General features: G+C 46.9%; 1 protein-coding gene across 1 annotated transcript; it reads right to left on the bottom strand.

The window, feature by feature from the left end:
- Positions 1-7619: 7619 nt before the first annotated feature.
- On the bottom strand, positions 7620-10875 carry LOC125510503 (Expp1 protein). Its single transcript, XM_048675709.2, has 3 exons — positions 10429-10875; positions 8242-8349; positions 7620-8135 (listed from the first exon to the last, which is right to left on the bottom strand). The coding sequence occupies exons 1-3, from the start codon at positions 10723-10725 to the stop codon at positions 7821-7823; spliced, it is 720 nt and encodes a 239-aa protein (XP_048531666.1). The 5' UTR covers positions 10726-10875; the 3' UTR covers positions 7620-7820.
- Positions 10876-12888: the final 2013 nt, after the last annotated feature.

Below are 12888 nucleotides of genomic sequence, written 5' to 3'. Positions count from 1 at the left end.
GGTACTATTACAAAGGTATATCATTTTACGTACCTCAAAGCCCGTTAGTAGACACATAAAGGCGTCATGCAACCCGCTTTCGGTGGACGAAATCCTTTCCATCACCGTGCCCATCAACAAACGGTGTTCTTCTGAAATGGTCGCTCGCTTCAGCAGATCCCTCAGTGCGTCCGACCGCATACCAGACGGCGCCGGACTCTTTTGTTTGCTCTCTTCAAGAGCCGGATACTGGGGACTTCGGGCGACCATAGGATTATCTTCTGGCCTCACCTGATCCGGCGAGGCCCTCCGTGACGACACCTCAAGGTCACCCGCTTCTTGAGCGGGAGAGTCCGGGGGAGGCGTTTCGCTCTTCATCATCTCCGGAAGAAGATCCCCTGAAGACGAGCTCTGTTGAGAAGGGCTAAGATCCGAACTGCAAGATAAACGCTTCGGTTATTTTCCTCAGAAATAAGGTATAATATCTCCACTATTAAAGTACTTTTTGATTACTTACAGCTCGTTAGAGGGCTGATCCCCGCGCGGACTTTGTGCGGCAAGAGCACCCTCCAAGGCAGGACCCTCTGGTGAAGATTTCTTCTCCCATTTGGAAACCTTGGTTTCTGGATCTTCAGAGGCAGTCCTCTTCCTTCCCCGAAGCGAGAGAAGGTCAAATTCTTCCCCTTGGTTATCCTCCTTCGCGGAGGCGCTCATTCCCTCGGTTGGAATTGGTAGCGATGGGGGCACGCTTTCGCCCTCATTATTCCCCTCTTTATCTTCCTTTGAGGGCTCCGGGCAAGGTGCTAGCTCGAGCATCTTTTCCAGTACCGGATTGTCCAAACCCTCAGGAAGGGGGGCCGAACACCGAATCATCTTCGCCTTTTTTAGCCAGTCCTAGTCAAAGAGCGATTTCTCAGAATGACATCATGATAAATGAAAGACGGTGTGTTCGGCTAGAGGATTACTTACTTGTTCGGCGGTGCGGTTGCTGCTCACGTCCTTGGTAGTATCCGGACACTCTATTTGGGGTCCGAAGAATGATTTATACATCTCCTCGTGCGTCAGGCCGAGGAAATTCTGAATAGTGCGCGGTCCTTCTGGGTTGAACTCTCACATGCGGAGGGGCCGGCGTTTGCAAGGCTGGACTCGACGAACCAGCATGACTTGCACCACCGTAACCAGACTGAAATCTCCTTCTAAGAGATCTTGAATACGGCTCTGCAATATAGGCACGTCCTTGGCTGGACCCTAGCTCAGCCCTCTGCTGATCCATGACATCAGTTGTGGTGGAGGGCCCGAGCGGAAAGTAGGGGCAGCCACCCACTTGGCACTTCTGGGAGCTGGATGTAAAACAACTCCCGTTGCCATAATCCGGACACCTCTGGAAAGGAACCCTTTGGCCATGGAGCTCCAGCGATCTTGTTTATTAATGCGCCTCCGCACGCTACATGCTGCCCCTCGACCATTTTCAGCTTCACGTCAAAAGTCTTGAGCCACAGGCCGAAGTGAGGGGTAATGCGGAGGAAGGCCTCACATACGACAATAAATGCCGAGATGTGGAGAAAGGAGTCCGGGGCTAGATCGTGGAAATCTAGCCCGTAATAGAACATCAAACCCCTAACGAAGGGATCCAGAGTAAGGCCTAGACCTCGGAGGAAGTGGGAGACGAACACAACGTTCTCATTGGGTTCAGGAGTAGGGATGACCTGCCCTCGGGCAGGCAGCCGATGCGAAACCTCGGCGGTCAGGTATCTGGCCTCCCTCAACTTCTTGATATCCTCTTCCGTAATGGAGGAGGGCATCCACCGGCCTTGAAGGCTAGATCCGGACATGATTGAAGGTCCGAAGCACCTGACCTGGGCTTTGGGTGTTGGAACTCGAGGCGGGGGAAGGATTCGATTGAGCACGGGAGGGGAAAAAAGTAAAAGCCTTGTCCCTTTATAAAGAGGGTGAATATCAAGCGTCCTCCTAGTGGCCGTTTGGGACTTGCCTAAAATCTAGGAGTCCTAGGCACGATTGGGTTACCCATGACCGTATTGATGAGAATCCCATAATTAGGGGAACACGATCTCTGCTTTGACAAGACGTGTCAAGAAACCGCCTCGCGTTATGGGCAGGGCTGGTTAAAGAAAAACGGTTCAAATAATCACCGGGCCATGGCTTAATGTCATGTTGCCAAAACAAGTCAGCAGATTAGATTTGTGGAAATATTATTCTCTCTACGGTGGTATGTGGAACTTATTTTGCAGGGTCGGGCACTATCCTTGTATTCAAATTCTTCCATGGTGTATTCGGAGGAGGAACCCGCCTTGTAATGCCGAAGACAATACTGCGCGCCGGACTCATCGTCATTGAAGCCTGGTTCAGGGGCTACTGAGGGAGTCCTGGATTAGGGGGTCTCTGGACAGCCGGACTATATCCTTTGGCCGGACTGTTAGACTATGAAGATACAAGATTGAAGACTTTGTCTCGTGTCCGAATGGGACTCTACTTGGCGTGGAAGGCAAGCTAGGCAATACGGATATGTATATCTCCTCCTTTGTAACCGACCTTGTGTAACCCTAGCCCTCTCCGGTGTCTATATAAACCGGAGGGTTTTGGTCCGTAGGACAACATATAATCATACCATAGGCTAGCTTCTAGGGTTTAGCCTCTCCGATCTCGTGGTAGATCAACTCTTGTAATACTCATATCATCAAGAATAAATCAAGCAGGACGTAGGCTTTTACCTCCATCAAGAGGGCCCGAACCTGGGTAAACATCATGTTCCATGCCTCCTGTTACCATCCGCCTTAGACGCACAGTTCGGGACCCCCTACCCGAGATCCGCCGGTTTTGACACCGACAATGATGCTGACCGTTGCCTTGCAAAGATGCACGAAGGTGGACAAAACGACATGGAGTTGGGCTTCAAATTTACCGGCTCCACTCTACATTCGGCCAAGACATCGGAATTTTTTTTGAAGATGAGATGCCCAGCCCGACCTTGAAGAACTATGAGGGCACCGCCTACGCCGACACCGGGTTAGGAACCTCGTGCCCATTGCTGGGGGGCACCTCACCCACATGGAAGGAGACGATAGCCCTTGCCCCTTGAATTGCCGCAGGGTGGCCTCATTCAAATCATATTTGCACCACCCATCTCGGTCAGCGCGGCAGGGACTCATCTCTGACTACGAGGAGAAGCGGCGACTGAAGAAGAAGGGGGACTAGAGTGGTACAACTTTGTTGGCCTACCAAGTGCTTGCTACCTGTACTATCCCCTCCCTCGAGGGTGGGGCAAGGGGACATAAGAACGTTTGAGAGCATTCACTTGGCACGACAATTGAGGCGACTTCCGCATTCAGGGGACACGATATTTCGCTACCACTCAAATTTTAAGGTAGTCGTAATCCCATCTAGGGACATGGACCCTAGCTCACATCTTTTCTGGGCACTAGGAACCCTGATCGTCTTGGGTCGAGGTTTCGTCACGGGTATGGTTGTCCATCTGCTCGAATAAGATCATGATTTCAGGGAGGACTCGAAAACTTTGGTGACTGATGTGGCACCACGACCCTTTAGGGAGCTAATAGAAAGGGCTCTCGAGAGGGAGGGGCTAGACACTAGGCATCCTCCCCTTAGACAAAATGAGTCCCATGTTGTTGGTGTAAATCCTAGCAGACCCTTTGGTAGCGTATCACGACTAGCCGGAAAGCCCGGCGGGGAAACAAGAGACTGGTTTACCCAAGTTGAGGCGCTCACGGTGAAGGTAAAACCCTACTCCTGCTCTTATGTATTGATTGGAAGGGGTACAAATTACAGAGGGGATCGTTATGATCGTAGGCATAGCAAAGGGTGAAGATTGTGTCCATCATCTAGCCTGGACCCCGACTTATAAACGATGTCGGGGATCTAGGGTTTACAGGATCTTAGTCAATTATGGCGGTTGGAGGAGTCCAACATCGATCCGGCCTCCTTGTCTTGCATGGAAAGGATGTCGGTTTCCTTCTTCTGAATGGCCAAAGTTCGGGCCGGATTCTGGGGCGTACGCCATCCTGGGGGTCATGAGTTAGCCTAATGGGTCGTCTTCCGGTACCAGGAGGCACCCCTAGGCCGTGGCACCATCACACGTGGCCACGTAGAATTTGAGTACTGGTGAGGGGCTTGTCAATGAGTAAGGTTACCCACTCAAAAGGAACTGATATGACCAACCCTGACTGACACATCACCATGTGTGTCTAAGGGCTCCCGTGTTGCACCATGCAGTGCCCGAGTAGACACTCATGAGATGAGTGGCCGGGTGTGGGATTTCAGGGATTATGTGGTTAAGGGAGATATGTTCCTCTTAACTGTAAGATTGTCTAACTGTATCCGATCTAACCAGAGAGTATCCCTAACGAACCGCCTTTGGCCTCATATAAGAGGAGGCCCTAGAGGAGAGAAGCAGGGGGTCTAGCTCAAAGATAATAAACTTGAAAATATACTCCTAGTAATCGTCACGATCATCAATAAAAAGACGTAGGATTTTTACCGATCCTAGGGCCTGAACCTCGGTAAAATCACCGTGTATGTTCATCCGCTAGCTAGTTCCCTTCAGGCACCACCCTCCCCCTCCTTCAATCGAGTTATAAAAGATTGATCCACCATTATTCATCGACACTAAGGGAAATAGATAATATCTTTTTTGGATTTTCTTGACCGTTGTGACAATAAAGGGTCACTGTAAAATGATGACTGACATCAAGTCGCACCCATTTGTCTGGATAAGAACAACTTAAAATTCCACGAGATAGTACAAACTCCTAGTGTCATCAAACCATTAGTAGCCACCACATTAGTACTTTGAATTTTATGCAACTTCTTTCTATATGACAATTGAAGCACTCGTCAGATAAACACTTCTGCGCTGAGCAGTTGCCACTTTATCAGTACATAAAAGACCAAAAGAAACCATGCACTTCATGTCTTCAAATACGCCAAGCCCCATATTTAGTGCCTTCTTTTGATCAGACAAAATAAACAACACTTGCATTGCATAGTGGAAAAGCTAGCAGACAGAATCCTTTTAACTGAAGAGATTCAGTATCAGCAACCTTTGGAACAGAATCCTGTTCGTGTTAGCTTTCTTTTGATGACCACCATTAGTGGTGGTGGTTTTGCATAACGCAAGTTGCGTGCATCTTATCTGCTTTTGGTTTCTATAGAACTCCTGCTAGGTCACACTAGGTTAAGGTCTAATGAAGTGCGATCTTCATTGGAAACTACATATATATTTGTGCAGTTCAACTAATGATCAATGGTCCAGATGTACTTTTAGGGCATCCATAAATAATGCACAATGGAATAAGGCTCAAATTTTGACTTGTGTACTTTGGCGCTAATTATTTTGTTTCTTCCTGTCATTCTAGCAAAATATATATGATTTAGAATGAAAGAACGGTGCTCAGTTGCTGCATTTGAAAACTATAGAGCAGTTGTCTTCTCCTCAAGGATTGAATTGGATGTATTGTAGTTAATTAGCTACTTGTGAATCCCCGCACAAACAATTAGCAACTTGAGAATTGTTAAAGCGGGGAACACTAACACTGAGAATCAGAGTTAACAACAACTGTGCGCATTTTATGGAACTCATATTCAATGGGTACACTTGGAGATCCTCGACTTAATTAGAGACCCATACAAAATAGTGGAAGCTGAGTGATATTATTCACAATTCTATCAACTCGAACACATGTTTTGCATATATATGCAAGTCGAAGGAACATCTCTCTCTTCAGTAAATGGAAATTTGATTCGTGGGAATGTTCAGAAGAAACATCTAATGCAAGTATTTCCTGATAAAACAACATGGTAGTAGGATTATTTTCTGGATTTGGAGTGTGGCTCCACGACGAGAAAATTGGTCAACCCAAAACCACGGCTCGTCCTTTTGTTGATAAATTTCCTGCAAATATCAGTGTAAATACTCCATCCATTTCCCAGTATGATTGAATTTCTGTCTTAATTTTGAAAGTCACTTTCCACTGGAGTAATTTTAATAGTTAGCCACACACAAGAGAAAACCAAGAGTGTGTTGTCCACACCCTTAAAAATATTCCAAGGACCTATCCCTAACACGTTGTGTCAAGCATCAAGTGCCTTGTACTTAATAAAAGAACCAAATGGGCTACTAGTCAAATCCCATTTGATCAGCAAAACAAGAGAAGTTCTACCATACTGTAAAAAGAAAATACTGATTAATCCAGCCACTTGCACCAGTTAGTTCAACCATGCAGTCAGCAACCATAAAAGAAACACAGCACAAACTCTTATTGGAACTCCAACTCTGCTCAGCTCTTAGTGAAACCATCTTTCCCCATGCTGCACTGAAAAATCTTTTTAACAGTGGTGCTGCCCTGTCCTGCCCTAATGATGAGTGGCCACCACTCATTTTTCCCCCTGCCTGACACCACCATGCACCACCTTATCCTCTCCCTGTTTATTTAGCTTTCAGCACCCCTCCTCTAGCCTAGCCATCTTGTCCTTTGCAGCCAGTATTTTTTTTCATTCTTTGGCACTAGAAAAGATGATTTGCCAATGCAGTGCAGAACACACTCAGATTCTAGCAAGAGCAAGAGGTTGGGCTCGGAGTTCAGACAGCTTTTACCGCTTGTTCCATAACCGCAGCAGTAGTTATCTTCAGGTGCTCTCTCAGGTCCCAACTCAGCTGCTGCAAAAGGTTTGATGAGGGCCTCTAGTGCTGCACCTGTGCCGTCACAGTGCCCTCTCGTAGTACATTCGAAAACTTAGGCATCTCTGCTGCTTTTGGATGGATGACACAACACAAAGTTGAATCCCCTTAGAGCTTTAGTGAGCTGTGCGCTTGCTAGGCACATCTTTTTCCATGTCACAAGAGGTCTTTACTTGCAGTTTTCTGTTTTCGCAAAAAAAAAAGAGTTCTTTAGTTGCAGATTTCTGTTTTCGCAGCGCCAAAAAAAGAGTTCTTTAGCTGCAGGTGGTTTCTTTATTGGTGCGGTGTGGTCACATCGCCATTTGGCAAAGAAGCCAAGGAAACATAGCTATCTCCTGCCTGTTTCTTATCAGGCCGATGCTGTCCGCATGACTGTGATGCATCAGCTAACGTCCGAACAGCCTTGCCAATTCTGCGTGTGCATTTTCCATGAAACCAACGGGTGGAGGTAACGACTGCTTCCTGCATCATGCACACAGTAATGGCAATGGACGTTTGGAACAAGAATATTCAGGTCAACAGCTCAGGATCCCCCTTTCAGGATGCTCCAAATTTGTCGACAGAGTTTTGCCCGGTCCGCCTGTTGCCACAAGGGAGACAGAGATACAGCTCCCCTTCTCTCCCTTGGATTCCTCACCTCATTCGCCTTCCGGGAAAATAAAATAAAAGAGTGGACCTGCGACCTAGTAGTAGTATTCAGGACGTGAACTACACAGAAATATAGGCATAAACAACCCAGCAGACCAATTTTTCTGTATCATCGAGAAATAGTCGTACCCAGCTGAGCAAAATATATACAAAGATGCGCGAGCTGTTGATATCAACGCGCATTCTGATCGGGCATGACGACGTTTCTTCAGTACGGCACACGACGCCATCGACAGCGAACGATCTGTCCGTCCCATGATTTGAATTTCAATGCAAAGAGTGATACAAAGAATATACTCGCATAAAATGACTCGCAATAGGTTGTACATACATGCATATCGATGAGCTTTGATTTTCCACACGAGCTAGATCAGTTTGCGTACAATCAGCTGCAGGGGCAGGCAAACCTAGAGCTCCCCTTGAGTACAGCGACAGGCAGTGGCAGGAGAGTGCTATGGACAAACGGTCGTTCCAGGAGAGCCTAGAAGAACTTGTTGAACTGGCCGCTCAGGGACCCCTTCACGTTTGAGTACAGCCCGTAGAGCGAGTACTGCTGCAGGTTCGACACCTCGTACCACGAGTTGAGGACCGACTCGTGCTTGTCCGTGCCCGAGAAGGCCAGCTGGATGCCGATGCTGCAGTCCATGGATCCCTGGTTATTGCTCTTGCATATGTTTGTTCTGATGGCGCAGGTTTGCTTGCCCAGGCAGATGAAGTTTGGCTTCCCTGTGCAGGCACCGCACCCATCCTTTTTCCAGTGCAGGTTCTGAAGCTTGCCTTTGTTGAATTCAAGAACCTAGATATAAATCAACAACATAGAGCAGCAACATTCAGAATTCGCTTGGTTAAAAGTTTACGGATGATGGCAACAACGGTACATCTCTGTGGTCCCACTCCCATACCAGGGTGAAGCTGGACACTGTAACTGAGGAATTGGAGACAAAGACTGGTTGAGATCTGGCTGCATACTTCCTACCAGCAAATGCTACCATGTACCCACCAGCTGAGGCCTACAAAATGCAAAGACCTTTGGTCATACAAATTTGTATACACACGACAAAAATGACTGAACATTATCTAGTGAGAACTAGTCAGCCATGACACAATATAAATTCAGGTTATTACACAGGTAAAAAAGAGCAGAATTTCTCAGAGTTATACCGCCCTATTGTAAGTTGGGACAAACTATACTTCTTCATCTATTGTAGCCGGAGACGATCAAGTCTCAACCAATACCAACTACCATGGAGTTTTCAGAGTTAGGGGGATGGGAATAGTTGAGATGGAAACTAAACAACGAATGTGCTAGTCCTGAAAGTTCAGTATCCACAGATGGTGAAACAGTCATGAAAAGAATACTATGATTTGAGAGGATAATGGGCTACCATATTCCATAGCTGCTGAAGAGGTGGCTGATGGAGTGCGATACTTTTATGGACAGTGAATTAACAAAATGCTACTACAGGTTCCACCATGGTTTATCGAAACACACAAGCTCCATTTTCAGTTGATAGGGTTATAGGTACAAATATCACCTGGCCAAGTTCTTGTCACTAAAAAAGACAGCAGTAATGCCCAAAAAAAGAAAACACAGTAATCATAAATTAATAAGAACTGGCCAAATTGCATCATCCAGAAACCTTTGGCAATTTGACACTTGACACCCTCCGTCCCTTCCCTCGACAAGTCGACTTTCACACTGCTGGAAACCAGCAAGTAATACTGGCACATGTCTGGTTCACGACCAAATTTAACCATACCAAACTATCACAGCAACCATACTGGCCACATAGCAACATGTTAGCACCAAGCCAGCCAGGCCCCTTGCTCTTTGATATACCTAGTTATCTGTCGGTATAACTTGTATAAAATAGCAAACCTTTTTCTTTGTTTGAGTTCAGGAGGCAGGAAGTTCAGAGGGGATATTCAACACAATATAAATGATGGTTCGTTTCTAGCATTCTAAATGGATGGCTGGACAATGAATCACAAAATAATCCTTCAAAACTCTCATAATGCTGTCTCCTTAAGGCAATAACCATGCTGTCTCTAAAATGTAAATGCAGTCAGATATCAAAAAAGAATTCATTAGTGAAGTGTGGTGTCGCTGAAGTTCACAACAATGAGATTTAGGTTTCATATCACAGACGCACATGTTTTTGTGTTCACCAATGGTATCAATTACCATGGCAATGTATTCGGTGAGTGTTTGTTTTTCTGTTTAAGCAACGATTCAACATGAAAAATTTCCCTTTTATAGGAGGCATTCCTTCATTTGCCAAACATCTTCTTGGAGTTTCAAGTTCAAATTCAGGTTGCTTTGGGAGAGAATAATTTGCTGGTGAAAGTGAATTCATCCATTCATATTCTTTTTCATGTTATACTAGCTTGTAAGATGACAGAGGTTTCTCATTTCTTTTCTTTCAACACAAATTGTATTTGAAGTTGAAATTTCAGAGATGCTTGATGAAATAAGAATTACCGCTTCAAATGTTAGAACCTTTCATGAATTCGCCTTGAGCCGACATCATTTGCATTTTCTTTACCACGACTGGGCTTTCACCATATATGCTCCCATATAAGGCTACTATTCCAGCACCAAAAAAGAACACACACAGTGCTAACCCTACCATTGTTCATAGAGGAAAACTGTGGGGTTATGAAAACTTCCCTCACGCGACAACTATTTTCCAATCCCCCAACATGCTGACATATTGTGAAGGCATCGGTCCATGTTAGCTTCAATCTTTCCCTTTGTCACAATGCAGAGTTAGGAAGACGATCTTGCGTACAGGCAAACTAGCCGAGCAGCATCGTCACCCTATGGCTGTGACTAGATCAATAAATTGCGCAGAAAGCCCACGGATCATACCAACCAACGCTAATTCCATCCAGCAAAGGCCAAAACAGATGGTGCTGGCGCATCACAGCAGCATTGGCAACAACCCCAACCGACCCTCACCTACTCCCGCATTTCCACAAGCACTTGGAGCGCAGGGAGGATTTAGCGAATCCAAGTTACCCCGAGCAAATGTAGAGAAACCGAAGCATCGAGGACGGAACGGAGAAGGAGGGGAGATCGCGCTTACGGGGCTGAAACCGGTGGTGGTGTTGACGGTGAGGAGGGAGATCTCGTCGATCTTGGGGCGGAAGAGGGAGAGCTGGGAGAGCTGGGTGAGGCGGCGGTCGCAGGGGGAGAGCTGGGTGGAGCCGGAGTAGAAGGCGCCGCTGGCGGCGAAGGCGAGGCCGAAGGTGAAGCCGTCCCCGCGCTGGATCTTGGTGTCGGTGCAGGGGTCGTAGACGCGGTTGGTGTCCCCCGCGGCGGCCAGGGAGGCGGCGAAGGCGAGCGCCAGAGCCAGCAGCAGCGGCGCGGAAGCGGCGGCCATGGCGGCGAGATTCGTGGCAAGGGAGCCTCGGAGGCGGAGAGGGGCGGCACAGCTTACCGACTTTCAAACTCGGTTTTTTTGGAAGGGGAAAGCTGGCGAGAGCGGAGTTGAGGAAGGAGGAGAAGCTCGTGTCGTGGGTGACAGCGATGGAAGTGGGTGCGGGGAATAGTGTTTTTTTAGGGGTTGGGAATAGTTTTTTTTAGGGTTTTTTTAGACAATCAGCAAAGCTTTATTGATCCGTCACACAATTTACACGGACGAAATGAAGATCCAGGGGTGGCCCAATCAAACATGGCGACCAAGCCCTAGTTTTAGTTAATGCTTTGCTAGATTGTGAGCTTCGACATTTCAAGTTTCTAAATTTATGAACAAAATTACACGATGTAAAACTAGTAAAGTACTCTAGAATTTCATGTATGATAGCCCCATAACCTGCCCCGGTTCTCCTCTTGATATCATCTAGGTATCACCACTGAGCAATATGAGGCCACCTGTATGAGGAGAAGAATAGTTTTTTTTAGGTGGGGATGAAAACCTGGCCACATGGGCTGGCCTGGCTGTAAAAGGGCCGGGCACGGCATGGGAATCGGCCCGGCATGGCAGTTATAAAGGCCGGCCTGGCCCGGCATGGCTCCGGGTTGGCCCGTGTTACTTTTCAGCCTTTTGTTCCTTTTGTTTTAAAGTACTTAGAAAAAACTAAAAAAAATAAGTTTTTTTTAAATAAGAGAAGATGTAGAACAAACCTAAAATTTAAGAAAAAAATTTGAAAACAATAAGAGAAAAAAGTTGGAAAACTTAAAATTTAAGGAAAAAGAAAAAAATTGAAAACAATAAGAGAAAAAAGTGTTGGACGGGCCGCATCGGACCGTGTAATACCGGCTTGCAATAAAAAAGGGACGTGCCATGCCCGACGACATTAAGACTTCGCTTTCGAGATCGGCCTTGTTTCGTGGTGGGTTGAAGGCCGGGTAAGGCCCTTTTTAATCGTGTGCCGTGTCGGGCTGAACTTTTGCATGGGCTTTGGAATTTTTGGCATGGGCAACATGACATGAGCCGCATATATAAAGCCTGGTGCATGTCAGAAAAAGGAAGCATACAAATTACAAATCACCCCTAAGATCCATCCCAATGGAGTCATATCCCCTGAACTCAATTTTGATATAATTTCAAATTCATAGAATCGTATAAATCATCCCCTTGAGTGGTTTTGAAGATGACATGTCAAATATTAAACGGTTTTGACCGAGGTTTAGGACATTGACTCACTATCTCTTTTCCCCAAGTAGGTGTCCAGTTTCGTGCCACCGCCCGTGATCAGTCGTCTCCTCGGATCCCAATCCATGTCCAGGTGCTCCGTCGCCCCTCCTTCTATATCCATGACAAAGGAATTGACAAGGGACACGAGGAATCGGCACCTACAACTCCTCCTTCCCCGCCTCTGGCAGAGCTCAAAGCGTTGTCGCGACGCAGCCTCCTCCTTCGACAATCCACGCTTCTCCTACGCTCTCTCAACTGAGATGAACCGGTGAACGACGGCAAGGGAGGTCATGGCTTGCGGCCACCTCGCCCCATACGACACGGCGCTCAAATCCGGCATGCACTCGAGAAGAAAGGGTGACATCTGCTTATGAGAGTACAGTTACTCCGTTGCACTCCTCGCGTGCGCGCTCGCGTGTCCGTTGGCCCCCATATGCGGCAGGGGAGCTCCTACTATGCGCCTGACCTAGTGATGTGTGTCAATGCGACCATGGTCGCGCTGGTACATGTTTTCATTGCCACTGTATTGTATACGCCCGCCATTGCGCTGCCTACCCTTAAGCCTACACCGCCCGAGCCTTCATCTTGCTTGACGGTCTTACCTCGGACACCGTTGGCTGGTGGAGTGAGGTTGTGGGAACGATGATGGCGCTAGCCTCCCCCCGCGCGCAAAAAAGAGTGGTCAAAACCACATAAAATTTGGCACTTTAGCTTCTAAACGACTCGAGGGTATGATTTATATGGTTTCATATATTTGAGAGTACTAAATTTAAGTTAAAGGGGGGTATGGCTTCATCGCGGTGGATGTTGGTGGTGATTTGTGATTTCTATACTTCTTTCCATGTTAGAAAATTTCTTCATTCAATTAAAACTAAGGAAGGCCGTGAGAAGTGGCGCTAAAGAAAC

This window comes from Triticum urartu, chromosome 5A (assembly GCF_056163025.1).
Source record: "Triticum urartu cultivar PI428250 chromosome 5A, HENAU_Tu73, whole genome shotgun sequence".
Lineage (NCBI taxonomy): Eukaryota > Viridiplantae > Streptophyta > Magnoliopsida > Poales > Poaceae > Triticum > Triticum urartu.
Note: the sequence above shows the minus strand (reverse complement) of the source record. Positions and strands in the feature narration are given on the sequence as shown.

Coding starts and splice junctions, on each gene's coding strand:
- LOC125510503 (XM_048675709.2), bottom strand. CDS start 10,725: ATGGCCGCCGCTTCCGCGCCGCTGCTGCTGGCTCTGGCGCTCGCCTTC. Junction 8,350..10,428: donor CCACCACCGGTTTCAGCCCC/GTAAGCGCGATC, acceptor TGCATTTTGTAG/GCCTCAGCTGGTGGGTACAT. Junction 8,136..8,241: donor CAGTGTCCAGCTTCACCCTG/GTATGGGAGTGG, acceptor ATTTATATCTAG/GTTCTTGAATTCAACAAAGG.